Genomic DNA, 15,739 nt, shown 5'->3' on the forward strand with positions numbered 1-15,739 from the left:
AGAAACAAGCAAATAAATATCAAATCAACTTTTCAATAATAAATATACAGGGGCAAAACAAATAGCTTCACAAGTAACATATCAATACATGAATGATGTAGCCATGAGTCAACATGAATGATGTAGCCATGAGTCAACTATCGCACAAAGTTGTTTACCTATAGCTATGCGTGCTCAGACAATTAAATACAGTTATAGACTGAAAGTAAAAGAGATTCTACAGTGGATGTTAGATCTAATGGCCACCATTAGCCCAAACACTTCAAATAAATTGGACTAATGGTAGCCAGTTAATCTACAGTAAGGGTAATGCCTTTATAATAGCAAGAACTCAACCATATAAGTTATTACCCTCAAAGTAGCAGAATTCAAATCATATAATAACCAACCACATATGCTATCATATGGCCAAGGAGCTTCGGGACAATTTTAATCAAATGCACTCCGCCTCGGGAGATCATTCTCTCAAGTATATGAACTGATGTTGAAATTAGGAGAAATCTGCCAGGGTGAGAATAGTGTCAACCTAATAATTTAATTCACTGAAACGTCATTGACAAGATTTAAATTTTTGACTAACTACTAGTGGAAATCTCTGGAGGATTGTAACCATCATAAGAGAACACTGGAAGGCAGATTTTAAAATTCCTTATTGGCCTTACCGTTTAATTTGTTGAGGTTAAAGGCAAGATAGTAGGCAGACAACCACTCCCTCCTATTGGAGAAGGTTTTCTGGCGGGTTCATCGCAAGGAGAGCCACCACCTTGCCATGCTTGGCAAGAACCTGGTAGTACAGCTGAAAACTCCGCCAGTCTGTTGGAATTGATGGTGGTCGAAACACTCCTAAAATTGGAAGGGTTCATATAAAGGTAGATTCAATCTTCTCCTGCTGCACATAAAGCCAACACTATTCCTTTTAACAAAGGGCAGATAGATCATCTTCTGAAACTCCTGAAATCTGGATTGTAGGGTGCTTCTAAACTTCTCTTGCTTAAACAGGTAGGTTAATCAAATGCCCTAACTTGTCATTTTCCGCTTTATTTGACTTCTGGGTTTGTTGATTCAAGAACTTCTGATCATATGACAAGTTTTTCTAATTTATTTCATACTCATAATCCTTATTCTAGCCATAAAAATTTGTATGTCGAGATGAATCATATTCTTTTATATTCAGCTATGGATGTTTGGCTAGATGCATAGGAGTCCAATCGAGCCAAAAGAGTATAAAAAGCACGACACTGGTAAAGCACTGAGTTCCTGAAGTAGCAGAAGAGTGAACAAAACACATCCAAAATGGACAAAAACGGTTGTGTATATTTCCTTGAGAAATTTTCATACCTTAACACCTGCAGTAGTGCATAAATGAACTGCATCTCTCACATTTGGCCGACAAGGATCCTAAATCAAACATGAGAGAACTGTCGTTAACATGCACTTTGACATTGAAAACAGTTGCTGACAAAAATTTTATTTCTGAAGTAGAAAAGGAGAAGAAGATGAGGAAGTTCTATACAAGTGCATTAACATAGGATCTATTAATGTAATGTTTGATATTGAGATCACAGAGGAATACAATAAAGCATAAGAAGATTGGAATAATTCAGGAAAAGAAGTCAAGGAAATGGAAAAAAGAAGAATCATCAATCAAGGCTATACTTACATAGATAAAGAAAATCCATATTTAAAACCAGACAATGATGGTGAGAAGCAAATCATGGACGAAAGATGGTCACAACTCACTCATAGTTAGAGTTGTCAACTTGGATTTGGCCCGACCACCACTAAAAAGAGGTAGGTTGGGTCACGATTTTGGTGGCCCATGTGGAGGTGGGGCAGAACAGGTTGGCCATTTGGGTTACAGACTTGCTGGTCAGAGCGGCTTAGCCCGCCATTTTTTTAAAAAAAAAATCATTATATTATTTCTGACAGTTCATGTATGATTGATGCGTTTCGAAAAACTATCATTTGAAAAGGTTTATTCAGGTTGATGAGTTTTGAAAGATTCATATTATTTATAAGTTGTGATGGTTTATGTAGAATTGAAGAATTTTGAAAGATTTATATTATTTGTAATAAGTTATGTATGGGTGATGAATTCTGAAAGATTTATTTTATTTATAGTTTATAAATGGTAGTCGGTTAATAAATTTTGAAAATATTATATTATTTATAATGTTATGTTTGATTTTTTTTTAAAAAAAATTAATAATTAGGTGGGATGGGTCAGGGTTTTCCCAACCCACCAAGTTAGTGGGTCGGCCCGCACCGCCCAATTTTACATTAGGCTGCGGCAAGACGAGGCGGGCCAGACCATTCTGCCAACTCTACATTCATAGTCCAATTCATTTAATTTACGTTTAGTTATCGGCAACAACTTCATCTTTCTGGTGTTTGAAGTAGTTGTTAGTGATTCATCAGAGCTAAAATTTTCTCCACCAGCATATGCATTCAAACTAGAAAACAATGAATTTTCACGTTACTAATTGGTGAAGGGGAAATCAAGTCATGTTAAGGAGTTCAAGTGAAAACCACTAATCTCCCACAAACAATAGTTACAATACCTATCTAACACAAAACAAGTGAAGCGCACCTTGATTCCAACAATCGCTAGCAAAACTAGATCACGTTACTAATTGGTGAAGGGGAAATCAAGTCATGTTAAGGAGTTCAAGTGAAAACCACTAATCTCCCACAAACAATAGTTACAATACCTATCTAACACAAAACAAGTGAGGCGCACCTTGATTCCAACAATCGCTAGCAAAACTAGATCTCCTTCAGGTAACTGCCAATTTTCCAGTTCTTCCTCACTAGGTGGAACCTTCTCCACCTCAAACAACCTATAGGTAATAGCAACACAACGCAAACATCTTGCAGCCATATCATCAATAGCTTTCTTGAAATGTGACAACTGCAGGAAACAATGACCTTAATTGACAGATGATAGCAACAAACGAATTTTAAAGAATGCTACTTGGTATATGAAGATGCGGAGTTGTTGACATCTGATAGAGGTTAACAACCATATCTTTGTCAAATTTACTGATCTCATCATAATGTATGTACTGCTCAAATAAATACTATCTTGCCAGCTCCAGAAAATAAAATTCACTCTAACTTGGGTTCAAAAGATGGGAATCAGCTATAGAAATATATTAACCAAGTAAAGCTATAATCTGAGAAACCTTATTGTCATCCATCTGTATCTCGCAATCATTTGCATCAATGTAGCTTGAACAAGAATCAAGCAATATTTCTGCAGCCCCTTTCCAGTGTAAATGGACTTCAGAATCCGACTGCCAAAAGAAACATTATCAGTACAGTAGAGAACACGTGCATAATACAAACAGTGTTTTCTTGTTCTTCAAGTTAGGAGGCAGAACAAACACACTTTAGCATATGCACCACAAATAAACATAGCATTTACCGATTTCAGCGCAACACCGCCTCTCTTTTTCTCAGAGTTAAAGGGAATAGCACGAATTATCACTGAATCTGACCGGGCAGCACTGAAATCCATTCCAAGCTAATGGAAAAACAAAGAAAATTATGTAAGAAGAAGAAAAAAAGTCCAATTAAAGTGTAGAGAGGGGTGGTCATCACATTTACTCCCCATTGCAGAATGGCCTTTTCTGTTGGTGATCCAGACACCTCCAGAGGACCACCACCCTGTTAGACACCAGCCAGAGATATATTTTATAAATAACGCGAGTTATAGAATTACAAAATTACATCTGGTATTGTCAAAACAGTCTGTAACTATATAGATGACAAGACATCTACATGCTTTGAGCTTTTCTGTATACAGACAGTGTTAAGGCCTAAGGGTTTTACTCTTGAGTCTTTTGCAAAATTAAGTTTCATTTCATACTTCTCCCCAAATATCATTATATTCTATTATATTATATTATATTTCAAAAATATATCAGATGACGAGGCATAAAGCCATGCATTATCATGTTTTTCTAACACTCCACAAAATAGAACAGAATGCAAACCATGCATAATCATGAGTCAACTCTGTATTAAATATAACAGAACATCTCTGATAAAAATAATTTAAGCAGTGATGGAGCTTACGAGATGTGTTACAGTACTCATGTAATAAACCAGTTTAACAACTCATAAGATGATAGAAAATAAATTTTAAACAGGAAATGCAGAAGATCATAGAAAGCATCACAAATTTGGAGAAGAAATTAATGGAGTCAGTTATCCAATCACACCATAATTTCAGAAGCCATAAGATATTACTGAACTGCTAGAATTCTATAAGAGAATCTTCATCAAGTATTTGAGTAAGATGTAACTTTAAAAAACAAAAGCAATGGCCAGTTATTCCCAATAGTCAGATATAACCTACCTCAGGAACAAATATACTTCCAGTTGTGTTTTGTGCGATGCCTTCAATAAGAAAAGAAATAACCCTTGGAGGAAGCAGTGACTTATTGTCCGGAGGATCAATTTTCTTTCCACAGGCATGTGCCTCAACCACAGTCATCTGTACGACATGTCAAACTAATCAAATTTGCTATAAATATCTCCACTTACCAAACAACAGAAATTTAAACCACATCAAGTGTTTGCCAACCAAATAGAAGCGAAAACAAATTATAGCTGATGTCAAATACCTGATTCAAAGTCAAAGTTCCAGTTTTATCACTGCAAATAGTAGTTGCAGAACCCATTGTTTCACAGGCTGACAACCTTCGCACCTGCAGTACAATAGTGTTTATACAATACTAAAAAATAATAGGATAACAGCTAAGAAAGAACCGTGGCTAGTCATTTCTGTGAACTATTTTAGATTACCTACCAGTGCCTTATCAGCCATCATTTTTCTCATTGAAAATGCAAGCCTACAAGGCAACATTTATTAAGTGAGGGAACACGAACAAATAAATGTCATATGCCTTCAATTGAAAAGAATATTTAAACCAGACAATATTAAGTTATAAAATGGTGTGAACAATAATATTCTATCATAAAAGAAAGAACATGTGACAGGCCAATCTCAATATGCCTGCTCAGGTTGTTCATAAAAGAAACAAGTCTTCTCTCCTGCACAATTAGTCAACTTTCACCCATGAAAGAGACATGAATGTGGCACTGTTGTCTTTCTTATTTCATACAATCCCCAACGTGGAATCGTCTGAGGAAGGTAATGGAAACACTTACGTCAGAGTAACAGCCAAGGGAAGGCCTTCCGGTACTGCAACAACTACAATGGTCACCTAGAGTTTTATCAATAGTCAGCAATCTGGAAATGAACATACATTATAACAAATATCACATACTTATGACAATGAACACATACTGCAACAGTGAATAGTTTTACGAATCCATTTATCGCATCACCAACTTTAGTTTTCCCAGCAGTGAACAGAGCGTTGCCATTAGGATCTTTGGTTTGCCCTTTAAAGTATCTGCACAACCAAGAAAATTAAACTTCTAAAAATACTATACTCTGGAGACTGGAGAGGCAGTGAGAGCAAAACAGATTGATGCACCATCGACATAATCAGAATACCTGACCAAAAGGACAAGCAGAACAATTATGGCTACTGCAAGACCAACAATTCCAATGAAAGTAGCGACACCATTTAACCGTACCTAAACATAGTAAGTTAACTTGTCAAAATTGGAATCCAAGCACAAATATTAATAAAAATGTTCAACACATTCAACAAAATAACCTGTAATGGTGTTTCTTCACCATTATCCTCTGATATGCTAGCCATAAGTAATCCCCACTCTGTATTTATACCCACGCTTGTTACCTAAGAAAGGCACATGATTCCAGTATGCTATAATATTTCCAACATGAGAGTTTGTTGAAAAATTGTGATGATGAAGCATGTATATTCATTAACAGAGGATATAACCCACAAAATACATGCACAACTGCAAGCAATAAGGGAATGCTACCTTAAAATATCATAATTTCCTTCATCATAATAATCCAATTCCGCTTGGAAAAAACTCTTTTTGGAGACTTTTGAAACAACACAAAGGAGTTTCTTTTGTTGATTGTTGTATTATACTTATGAAGTTGGTGAGTAAAGAGGAGATGGAGCTCTTTGCGGTGTTAGCATGGGGAGTATGGAAAGGGTATTGTCATGGGAAACATGCACAAGAGGGTATAGCTTTGGAACTCAAGTTTGACTGGGCTGGGGCTTTGTTGAATAATTTTCAAAGTGCTACGGCCATATGTGATATTCCACATCATTTGCATAATGTTATCTCAGATAGTATCTGGAGACCTCCCTCACCTAATCATTTACGTTTGGATGTTGATGCGGGCTTTGATAGTCCAACGAATCGATGGAGTGTAGGTGTGGTGGTTTGAGACTCGTTTGGAAAGGTCCAAGGGGCTAAAGCTTGTGTTATCCAGAATTCAGGATCTGTTCTGAGAGCGGAATTTGAGGCTATACGCACTGGGATGGACTTTTGTATCGGTCATCACTTTGGGAATGTGTGTATCTACTCAGATTCAATGAGAGTGGTTTAAGTTTGTTCTACACAGGAAGAGCACCTTGATCCAGATGGTGTGTTAGTTCTGCAGATTAAGTCTTATCTCATGATGCCAGATTTTCTATCCTTATCGCATATGAGACGAAGTGCGAATGGAGTGGCACACATGTTGGCTAAGAAAGTTTTTTATCTTCAAATCCTTTTGTTTGGTTGTATGGTTGTTTTCCACCTTGGATATCTACCGTTGTATCTACTGATTGTGTGTAATAAAACTTGGTTTGTTTCAAAAAAATAATAATAATAATAATCCAATTCCTACAATTCTTCAGAAACAATAACCAGAATTTATTAAAGGTGATGTTTTCCATCCCCAAGCAAAGATTTGTGTTATACACAGTAAGTTACAAAAAACAGTAGCAGGTCAACCAAGCACTTTAGCATCTCATGTACTCCAGGATCTAACATGTGATTATCAACAAAAGAACTTGCATTCGCTGTCTGCTTTCGCTACCAACATCATACGTAAAACTATTTGAGTTAACTACTTATTAGACTAATTGTTACGATATCCCACATTGAAATATTAAACTAATAAAGAGTGGCTTATAAACTCATAAGGTCACACCACCCAATAGGTAAGCCTTTTGGGATGGACATCTCGTGGATTTATAACCTAACATTGGTGCTCTCGTTGAAAGTCGGCGTAGCGGAACAGGCGATCTAAGAAAGGGCTACCACCGGATGAAAGGTGAGTGAAAGCCGTCTAGAGTGGACCGCCGCGGACATCGGCTTCTCGAGGGATCGGCAATGTTACGATACCCCACATTGAAATATTAAACTAAAAAAAAGTGACTTATAAACTCATGAGGTCACACCACCCAATAGGCAAGCCTTTCGGGATGAACATCTCATGAATTTAGAACCTAACACTAATTATATCCCTTATCAACTGGAAGATGTCAACTCACCATTAGGATTACCAACTTCACCACTTAAAGGAAGCAAACAAAAGGAGCTCCCATCCGAGCTCCAATCCGACCCCACCCCATGGTGGTAAGAAACACCATAAAGCAAGCATCCATACAAAATCATTTACGCATTAAGATTGCTAAATGACAATAATAACAATATTTCTCCCTTGACAAATTAAGTGTGCATATGTAATCAGTATACCATTTCAAAATCTTAGGTTACCTGTGGACAAATGAAAAATGCAGAAAAATAATGCATAGAAAAAAATGGAGAAAAATATACAAAATATTACCAGCATGATCGTTTGAGAACAACTAACACTAAATGTCAAATAATTATTGCCTGCTTGACAAATTAAATGTGCATATCTAAATCAGCATACCATTTCAAATTCTCAAGTTACTTGTGGAGAAAAAAAATGCAGGAAAACAAAGCATAGAAGGAAATGGAGAAAATATACAAAATATTACCAGCATGGTGCCGTAACCATCAGCAACCTTGCAACCAGACATAAGAAATGGCACTCTTGTCGGGTCCTTATGAGCCTGACACAAGCAACAATGGACAAATTGCAAACAACCACACCATGATTAACATAAACTATTACACCCCCGGCCCAAGCCCGTGTGACCGCAATTGCACAATGAGATCCTTAAACAACTACCCTGTATCCATCCTTGGTCTACAAAAATGATTAATTAAGTTGTTATAAGAGTACATTGGCTTCAAATTAACTGCTTATAACCATTTAAAATATAAATTTTAAACTACTATAGGACGTGGTACTGTAATCACCACTCGTTCAGAACGAAGCGTCCCCTTCGCGGTCTGGCCAATTGATCAACCAGTACCAGAAATATAGAGGTGGCTTCTACAGGTTCAAGATATGGCTCTCATGCATATAACACGCTGTTCCTCACATTCAAGAAGTGAGAGGCCTCTCACACACGTAGTCATTCGCCTGCATAGCACTGATCTTTGATTTTTTACTAACGATTGTCTCCAACACTACTATATCATGCCCCAGGTCAGACCCATATGAACATGACGACATGATAAGTTCCTATAGCAACTACTTACATCTTCCTTGCACTATGAAAATGGTTAACCAGAGTTATAATAGCAGTCCATTATAACTCCTTTTGGACCATTTAAATAAACATTTTAAACCGATATAGGAGGTATTGCATAAACTACAATAATTTGTTTCCGAAAGCTTACGATTTTACTCTCCCCTGTCATACTAGATTCATCAATGGCAAGTGAGTGACCAGTAATAACGAGGCCATCAGCAGGAACCTATACACGAGAAAGCAATGACAAATCAATCATAATTGGGGAAAAATCACTCTTAGCAATTTGTCCATAAAACACATGTACTATAACATTTATAGCATTGTTCTATGGAGTGAGAAAGAGAAGGGTTCCCATCGACCTGATCTCCAATTTTGAGAGGCACAACATCACCAACAACTATCTCAAATATTGAAACTTTAATTCTTTGACCACCCCTAATTACCTGTCATGTAATGAAGAACTAAAATGGAAGAGAAAAGTGGAGGATAAGGTCAAAGTACAAAGTATTATCTCACATCATCACACCTACCTCCATCTGTATGTTTTGCTTCTCCTCGTTCAAATTTTGAAATTGAAGGGATTGTTTGTAATCACTTACAGCTGAAAAAAAAAAAATGCTTTGTATCTTTCAACTGTTCAAGTCAAAAACACCATAGGAATATGCATGTCAGCGGAACTTCCTATCTTAGTTTTTGGTTACCTATTACTGGTATTAAGCTTGTATTAGAAATTTAATTTAAACAGGAATCTTGAAACAAATCAATGCTACTGTTAACTTTTTATAATCATAATTATAATTATAATTGAGGTCATTTTGAAAATTCATATTTTGATATCGGATTTACATGGTTATAATATAGAGAATATAAACTGTTACATTCTATAAAAATATCCATGGAAGCGATCTGTAATGGTCTAACAGCCAACCAAGATACCAAGCCCATTAAAAAGATACATATCAGCTGGAGAAATTTAGGAAAACTCTGGTTAGTTTCTCTTGATAAACTTTTAGTTATTTATCTGCATTCAAATAAGGATGATTCACTATAATCACGGAATAAATCAGGTAGCAGATTAAGGACTCTTGATTTTAGGAAATTTTCCATTATTATTGTTGGAAGATTTCCTAGAACATTTATATTTGTGTATCAATCTTGTGTTATATTTAGATAACTAGCAGAAATTTTCTTTGTAAGGTCCAAAAGTCCATTAGCTTAATCACGATAAATTAATTTAAATTATATGATTTAATGCATGTTATTTAGAATATTTAATTATTATGTTTTTAGGTGAATTATTTTAATGCCTGAAATTTTTATGATGTGATGGGATTTTTTTAAAGTTTTTCAGGTTGGTATTTAATTTTGAATCGTAGGAACGAGCCTAGCCTTCGAACGAGTCAAGTAAAATATTTTAGTTAATATTTAAGTTGATGCAGTGTATTTTAATAGTAAGGAGAATAAAGTTTTTAAAAGTTTTATTTGTAACTAATGAGCCGATTTTGGAGCCCATTAGTCACAAAATTATTGGCGTTCAATCTTTCAAGATTTCTCAAAAGAACGTTGCGTACATTCTCCTTCCCCAAACCCTCTTTCACGTGAGCACTGCATCAAGGGATCAAGAGTTCTTTCTTCTCGAGGCTAGATCGTTCCGCAATCCAGGTTAAATGCAATCAAACGATTCAGGCAAGTTTTTACTGATTTTGAAACTCATTCAAGAATATAGATATTTTCAAGGTAAAAACCCTAGGTGTTTGATTTGATGATCTATGCATGTTTTTGGAAGAAAATTCATGACTATGTCGTTTGATTGTGATACGTGAATCATTCATGATGTCTTCGGTTTAAGTCTATTGAGTATTGAATGATTTGAAGGCAAGAAATCAGATTTTTGGGCAAAAGTTTGAAGAAAGGTTTTTGATTCAAAATCTTTTGAAATTGTTAAGTATTGGTGCGTTTATTTTGAAGATTTTATGGTTTTGAATGGTATTTTGATAGAAAAGTGTTCCAAAATATTGTGGGTTTTGGAAAAGTGCAGAAAAGAGGTGAATTTCGGAGAAAGGGGCAAAATGGCGCGCCCGCGCTGAAGGAACAGCACGGCCGCGCATGGGCAGCGCAAGTCTGCGAACAGACAGCGCGGCCGCGCAGATCTGCGTACGCAAGGCGCGCCCGCACTGCTCGCAGGGCTGGCGCGCCCGCGCCGTCTGTTCGCATTCCCCACCCCTATTTACGTGATTTTGGGTTCTAAAAATCATGTTTTGGTTATTTTAATGTATTCTAATTAATTTTAAGTATGTTTAGGAAAAAGTTTCAAGTTTTCGATGTCTGGAACCGACGAAATGCCTCACGTGGACGGTCAAGTTACGTATTGCATGTTATGTGACTTTTTCTTGAAAAACTATTTTTTTTTTTTTGCATGAAATGTTTTGAAGTAGTAAGCATTTTTAGCATCATGAGAAGTTTTATGAGCATGATTTTTACAATGATATGAAAAGATGTGTTAAGATGAATATTATGGTATATGGAAAATATTTTGGTGTTTTATGCGTCCTGTGGTGATTATATGGGGTATGCACTTCGGGATGAGCTCCAGAGCGTCTATCCAAACATGGCTCAAGGGATGGTTATACGGGGTATGCACTTCGGGATGAGCTCCGAAGCGGCTATCCAAAGAATGAAAGTTACGGGCGTAATACCATATGCTTGTTGATCAACAGAAAACTATGAATGGCTCATTATGACGGTTGCCACACTACTCATACTTCATCACCCCAAATACTTTTATGTTATGGCTACATCAAAGTTATGTTTATTGCATGAAAGCTTAAGTTAATGTTCTCTTTTAAAGTTTAGAAAGATGATCTTTATGCATTTTTCCTTGCTGAGTCTTTAGACTCACTATACTTGAATGGTGCAGGTAACGACGAGGTTGATGCATTCATTGATGATTACGTGGGTGGACATGAAGAAGAGGCAGGGATCGGCACAACGGGTGATGCATGAATGCGAGAACTATGGTGATAGTTGTCAAAACAATTTTAAGTTGTGATTGGGAAACAAGTTTTCTTTTAAATTTTTAAGTTGATGGTCATGTTTGGCAAAATCTTGGGAATGTTTAATTCTTCATTTTGTGCACATTTTAATTCGCCTATTTAATAAAAGATTATGCTTCCGCAAAGTTTTTATTTTCACCGAAGTTTTGTAATTCAAGTATGTATGTTTGAGTAACGTTCCGAGCTGTAAAAAAAAAAAATAATGGGACGTCACATTCTTACTGCATTCTCAAAAGTATACACTTTACCATAAAATAGTTGTAGTAGATAAATATTTTTTGTGATAAATATACTTTTGCTTAGCTTAATTACTTCAATAATAGTGTTTTGTCATATAATAGCATTAAATAAATATCTTTTTCTGAAAATTTAATAGTGCACCTTGTTTTGATAAGGCGCGCGCCTGTCCTTGCGCCTCAGGCTCCAGGACCCCTTTGCGCCTTAGTGCACCTTGCACCCTTAACAACTATGTCATGATTAAAATGTTGGTCTTAGAAAGTTTTGGCATTGTCATATGGTGTACCTGAATTCTCAGCATTTGTTTTGTTATATGAAGATGTAACACAGTTTTGAGTCATGAGATTCTATAAGTTCTCCCAATTGAAGCACTTCTCAGTTTTTCCTTAACAAAATTTCAACACAACTTTTGAGTTGGATGGTTTGAATGAATTTAATTAAATGCACGGTAGTATATTACTCATCGGTACATCACATGCTGAAAAAAAAAAAGTGTATTGCATTTGTCCGCATAATGTATGACTACAATTCTAATACATAATTTTGACACTCTTAATAAGACCACCATGTAAGCTCTTTTAAATTCTTGTTGAAATCATCAATATTTTATTTTTCACCATCTTTTTGAAGACTAATGACAAACTAGTGACTTGGTCACCTGACATATCCACGAAAAGTGCCACAAAACTTTAACCAAGTTGAAAAGTGCCACAAAACTTTAACCCTGTGTCCGGATATTGACAAAAAGGCACGAATGTTCTCCATAGAATAGAGAACATTTGTGTACTGGAGATATTGGGTGCCCCAAAGAATATGACTTGGGCTAAGATGATGGATTGAAAGGCAAAAGCTTTCACAAAAATTTTGATGAAGTTTACGACCCAAGACACCGTTGCAAGAAGCTATTTTGAATCGGAGTGGATGGCAAAGCAACAACCAAAACGATTACTATTCCCCACAGTACCAACACGAGTTGTTCCAACTTGCTTATGTTATCACTCACACACTTCCTGATAAACTTCCTAAGACGTCACTATCCCCGAATTTCCTCAAATCAAACGTACTTAATTTTGGAGTTTTTAGGTTATGAGCTCCCAAAAAAAATAGAACTTGTTAATATTAGTACCTATCAAATCTTTTTAAGAGGGTGTTTGGCTAAACTTATTAAAAAGAGCTTATAATCTCCTAAAGTTTAAAAGCTGTTTTACGAGCTTATAAGCTGTTAGAACTTATTTTAAAATAAGCTGTTAAAGTGTTTGGATAAACTTATTTTAAATAACTTAAAGATGGTGATGTGTTTGGTATTATAAGATCTTTTTATCGTCGTATTACCAAAAAGGGTATAAATTATAATTATATGAAAATTTTCGAGTTATACATATATGAAAATAGTTTTAGAATAAACATATATTAAAAAAATAAAATTGTTATAATATTTTATTTTAGAAAAATTTATGTGATTTGGAATTTTTTTAAAAAATAATATTTAATATTTAATGGGTGGAGGATATGATGAAAATTTATTAAAATATTTAAGGATATTTTAGAGAGATAGAATGTTAAAATAAGATCGTTTTGAAAAAAATACCACCCCCCTTACTTTTTAAAAAACAGCTTATAAGCTGTCAAACAGCTTTGTTTGACAGCTTATAAGTTGTTTTTAAAAAAATTTACCAAAAAAAAATTTTTTAGAGCTTATAACTGTTTGAAAGAGCTTTTAAGCTCTGCCAAACACCCTCTAAGTCTTCATTAATTGTCTTTCCCATATCTAAGGTTGCACAATCTTGGAATCTCTCCTATTAAAGTGTTGGATTGGTTTATTAATGTTCCTCTTCATTACTGTAACGCCCCAAAAATTTATTAACGAATTAATTGGCAATTTAAAATAATTATTGAGTTGATAAAATAATTATTGCTGCTAAATGAGTTATAGAGTTTATTTATAAAATACACGTGTCAATCAGTATGAGTTTGACTATTTCCGGATATCTGGTAATATTGGCATTTTGAAATAATTATTGAGATATTGGGACTAAAATAATTATTTATGTCCAAATAATCAATTTTGGATGTTTGGTCAGAGCCTAAGATTGACTCAATTTTATTTATTGACAATTTACTGGTCTAGTTAACTGGTCAAATTTTGTTATTCCAGATAATTGTAAAAATATGTTAAATTACATAATGGAGTAAAATAACACAAGAGCATTGAAATGCATCAGACCGGTTCATTTTAGGACCAATTTTTATACTATTAAGTGGTGCGCTCTCTCTCACGCACGAAACACCTAAAACACGCACTAAACCCAAACCCCCATTTTTGCCCCTCCCGTCGCCGGCCGCCGCCCTTCACCATCGATTGAACCCTCCATATTGTAGCTCTCATCGAGGAGTTCACAACCATACCAAGAATCATAAGTTTTGGTGACCGGAGCACCGAGTTTGAAGCCAAGTCGCGGCCGAGCTACTATTCATCTTCTTCCTCGGTGAGAAATCGCGATTTTCGGTTGTTTTTGTTGGTTTTGAGCTAGGAAAGCTTCGACCCATGAGATGTAGAGAATTTTCCAGCCTTAACTCGTTGTTTTTAGTACATTTTCAGGCCAAGAGCGGACATGATATCTCCCCGGAGATGCCTCTATTTTTTTCCGATCTACGCCGCCACGGTGGTCCTTTCCGATCGTGGCTTATTTCATTACAATCGTCTCGTCGAGCTCTACAACTCTGCCAAATTTAATGAATTTTGAAGAAGTTTTGGTCATCGCCGCCGTCTCCTCCAATTTTCTGGCGACCACCAACGTGTTAACCATTTTTGACCGGTTCGACGTGATGGATCCAAATATCTAAGTTTCGAGTTGAGATTCAAAACCGTGAATCGGTGAAAACGCAATTAAGTTCAGAAATTTTTGGTCAAAGTTTGACCAGAGTTTACTAGGGTTGGCTTTTGACCGTTATGTGATTTTTCGCAGATCGGAAGCTAGTTAAGGATATTTTGGCCCCGTTTGATATCAAAATCCAAACTAGAAAAACACTTTTTTTTAAAAAAATGTTTTTTTTTAGTTAATAAGGTGTTTGGATGGCAAAATAAGTGCTTAAAAAAACACTTTTTTAAGTCAAAATTAGAGTTTTTTTAAAAGCCAAAAATTATAACTTAAAAAAATAATTTTTTAAAAAATATCTACCAAATCTAAACGGGCTCATAGAGACAGGAATCAGCTGTTTAGGGAATTAAGCTTTCCATAATTGGGAATATGAGATTTTCGAGCCCCGATAGACGCAACCGCAACCGTATAAGTTTTTCGTGCGTTTTAAACGCAAAGGCATGTTATACTCTTCTTTGCTCATCCATTTAGATCAGTATATTCACTATTTGATGATTAAAAAACGTGTTATTGCACTTGTATTTGGATATCGTACCTCAAGTTTTAATTCATGCATCATTCATGTTTTTTATTCATTGTGGCTTGGTTTTGGATGATTTTTCTGTCATGGTTGGGTCTTAGCTGCTGTTCACTGGTTTTGATGGCTGGGTTAGGTCTCTTTGGGTCTTGGTTTAAGGTGGCTTGAGCTAGTGTTGGCTAGGTGAAGAGCTGGACGGTTGTAAGGTGGTTTACCTAGCGGACAGCTTGGGCAAGCGGGTTGTCCAGGTGGGATCAAGTGTATTAGGGTCATATGTTATAGATTTGGGTCCGGGTTATTTATTTCGGGCCGGGTAATTTATTTAGGAGTTTCGAGTGTTAAGTTTATTTTATTGGGCCAAGTTTATTTTATTGGGACAAGTCTATTTATTGGGCCAAGTTCGTTTGTTGGGTCAAGTCTGTTTATTGTAACGAATTTGTTCATTGGACCAAATTTGTTTATTAGGCCAAGTTTGTTTATTGGTCCAAGTTGTCGAGTCAATCTTGTTGGGCTTAAGATATTAATTGGACT

At 35.8% G+C, this 15,739-nt stretch overlaps 1 protein-coding gene across 5 annotated transcripts in view; it reads right to left on the reverse strand.

Moving 5' to 3' along the window:
• The window catches only part of LOC140890738 (calcium-transporting ATPase 10, plasma membrane-type-like), a 31,600-nt gene that overhangs the window by 4,973 nt on the left and 10,888 nt on the right, over window positions 1-15,739 (reverse strand). For all 5 annotated transcript variants that reach the window (XM_073298755.1, XM_073298754.1, XM_073298756.1 and 2 more), the window contains 16 exons: window positions 9,053-9,123; window positions 8,882-8,965; window positions 8,668-8,745; window positions 7,917-7,991; window positions 5,697-5,780; window positions 5,531-5,613; window positions 5,318-5,426; window positions 5,179-5,234; window positions 4,817-4,859; window positions 4,632-4,715; window positions 4,364-4,501; window positions 3,604-3,669; window positions 3,428-3,526; window positions 3,186-3,296; window positions 2,741-2,911; window positions 1,339-1,398 (listed from right to left, as the gene is read on the reverse strand). In XM_073298755.1, coding sequence (XP_073154856.1) covers window positions 1,339-1,398; window positions 2,741-2,911; window positions 3,186-3,296; window positions 3,428-3,526; window positions 3,604-3,669; window positions 4,364-4,501; window positions 4,632-4,715; window positions 4,817-4,859; window positions 5,179-5,234; window positions 5,318-5,426; window positions 5,531-5,613; window positions 5,697-5,780; window positions 7,917-7,991; window positions 8,668-8,745; window positions 8,882-8,965; window positions 9,053-9,123 — 1,412 coding nt within the window. The remainder of the gene's footprint in view (window positions 1-1,338; window positions 1,399-2,740; window positions 2,912-3,185; window positions 3,297-3,427; window positions 3,527-3,603; window positions 3,670-4,363; window positions 4,502-4,631; window positions 4,716-4,816; window positions 4,860-5,178; window positions 5,235-5,317; window positions 5,427-5,530; window positions 5,614-5,696; window positions 5,781-7,916; window positions 7,992-8,667; window positions 8,746-8,881; window positions 8,966-9,052; window positions 9,124-15,739) is intronic.

Source organism: Henckelia pumila, chromosome 3 (genome assembly GCF_033568475.1).
Source record: "Henckelia pumila isolate YLH828 chromosome 3, ASM3356847v2, whole genome shotgun sequence".
NCBI lineage: Eukaryota > Viridiplantae > Streptophyta > Magnoliopsida > Lamiales > Gesneriaceae > Henckelia > Henckelia pumila.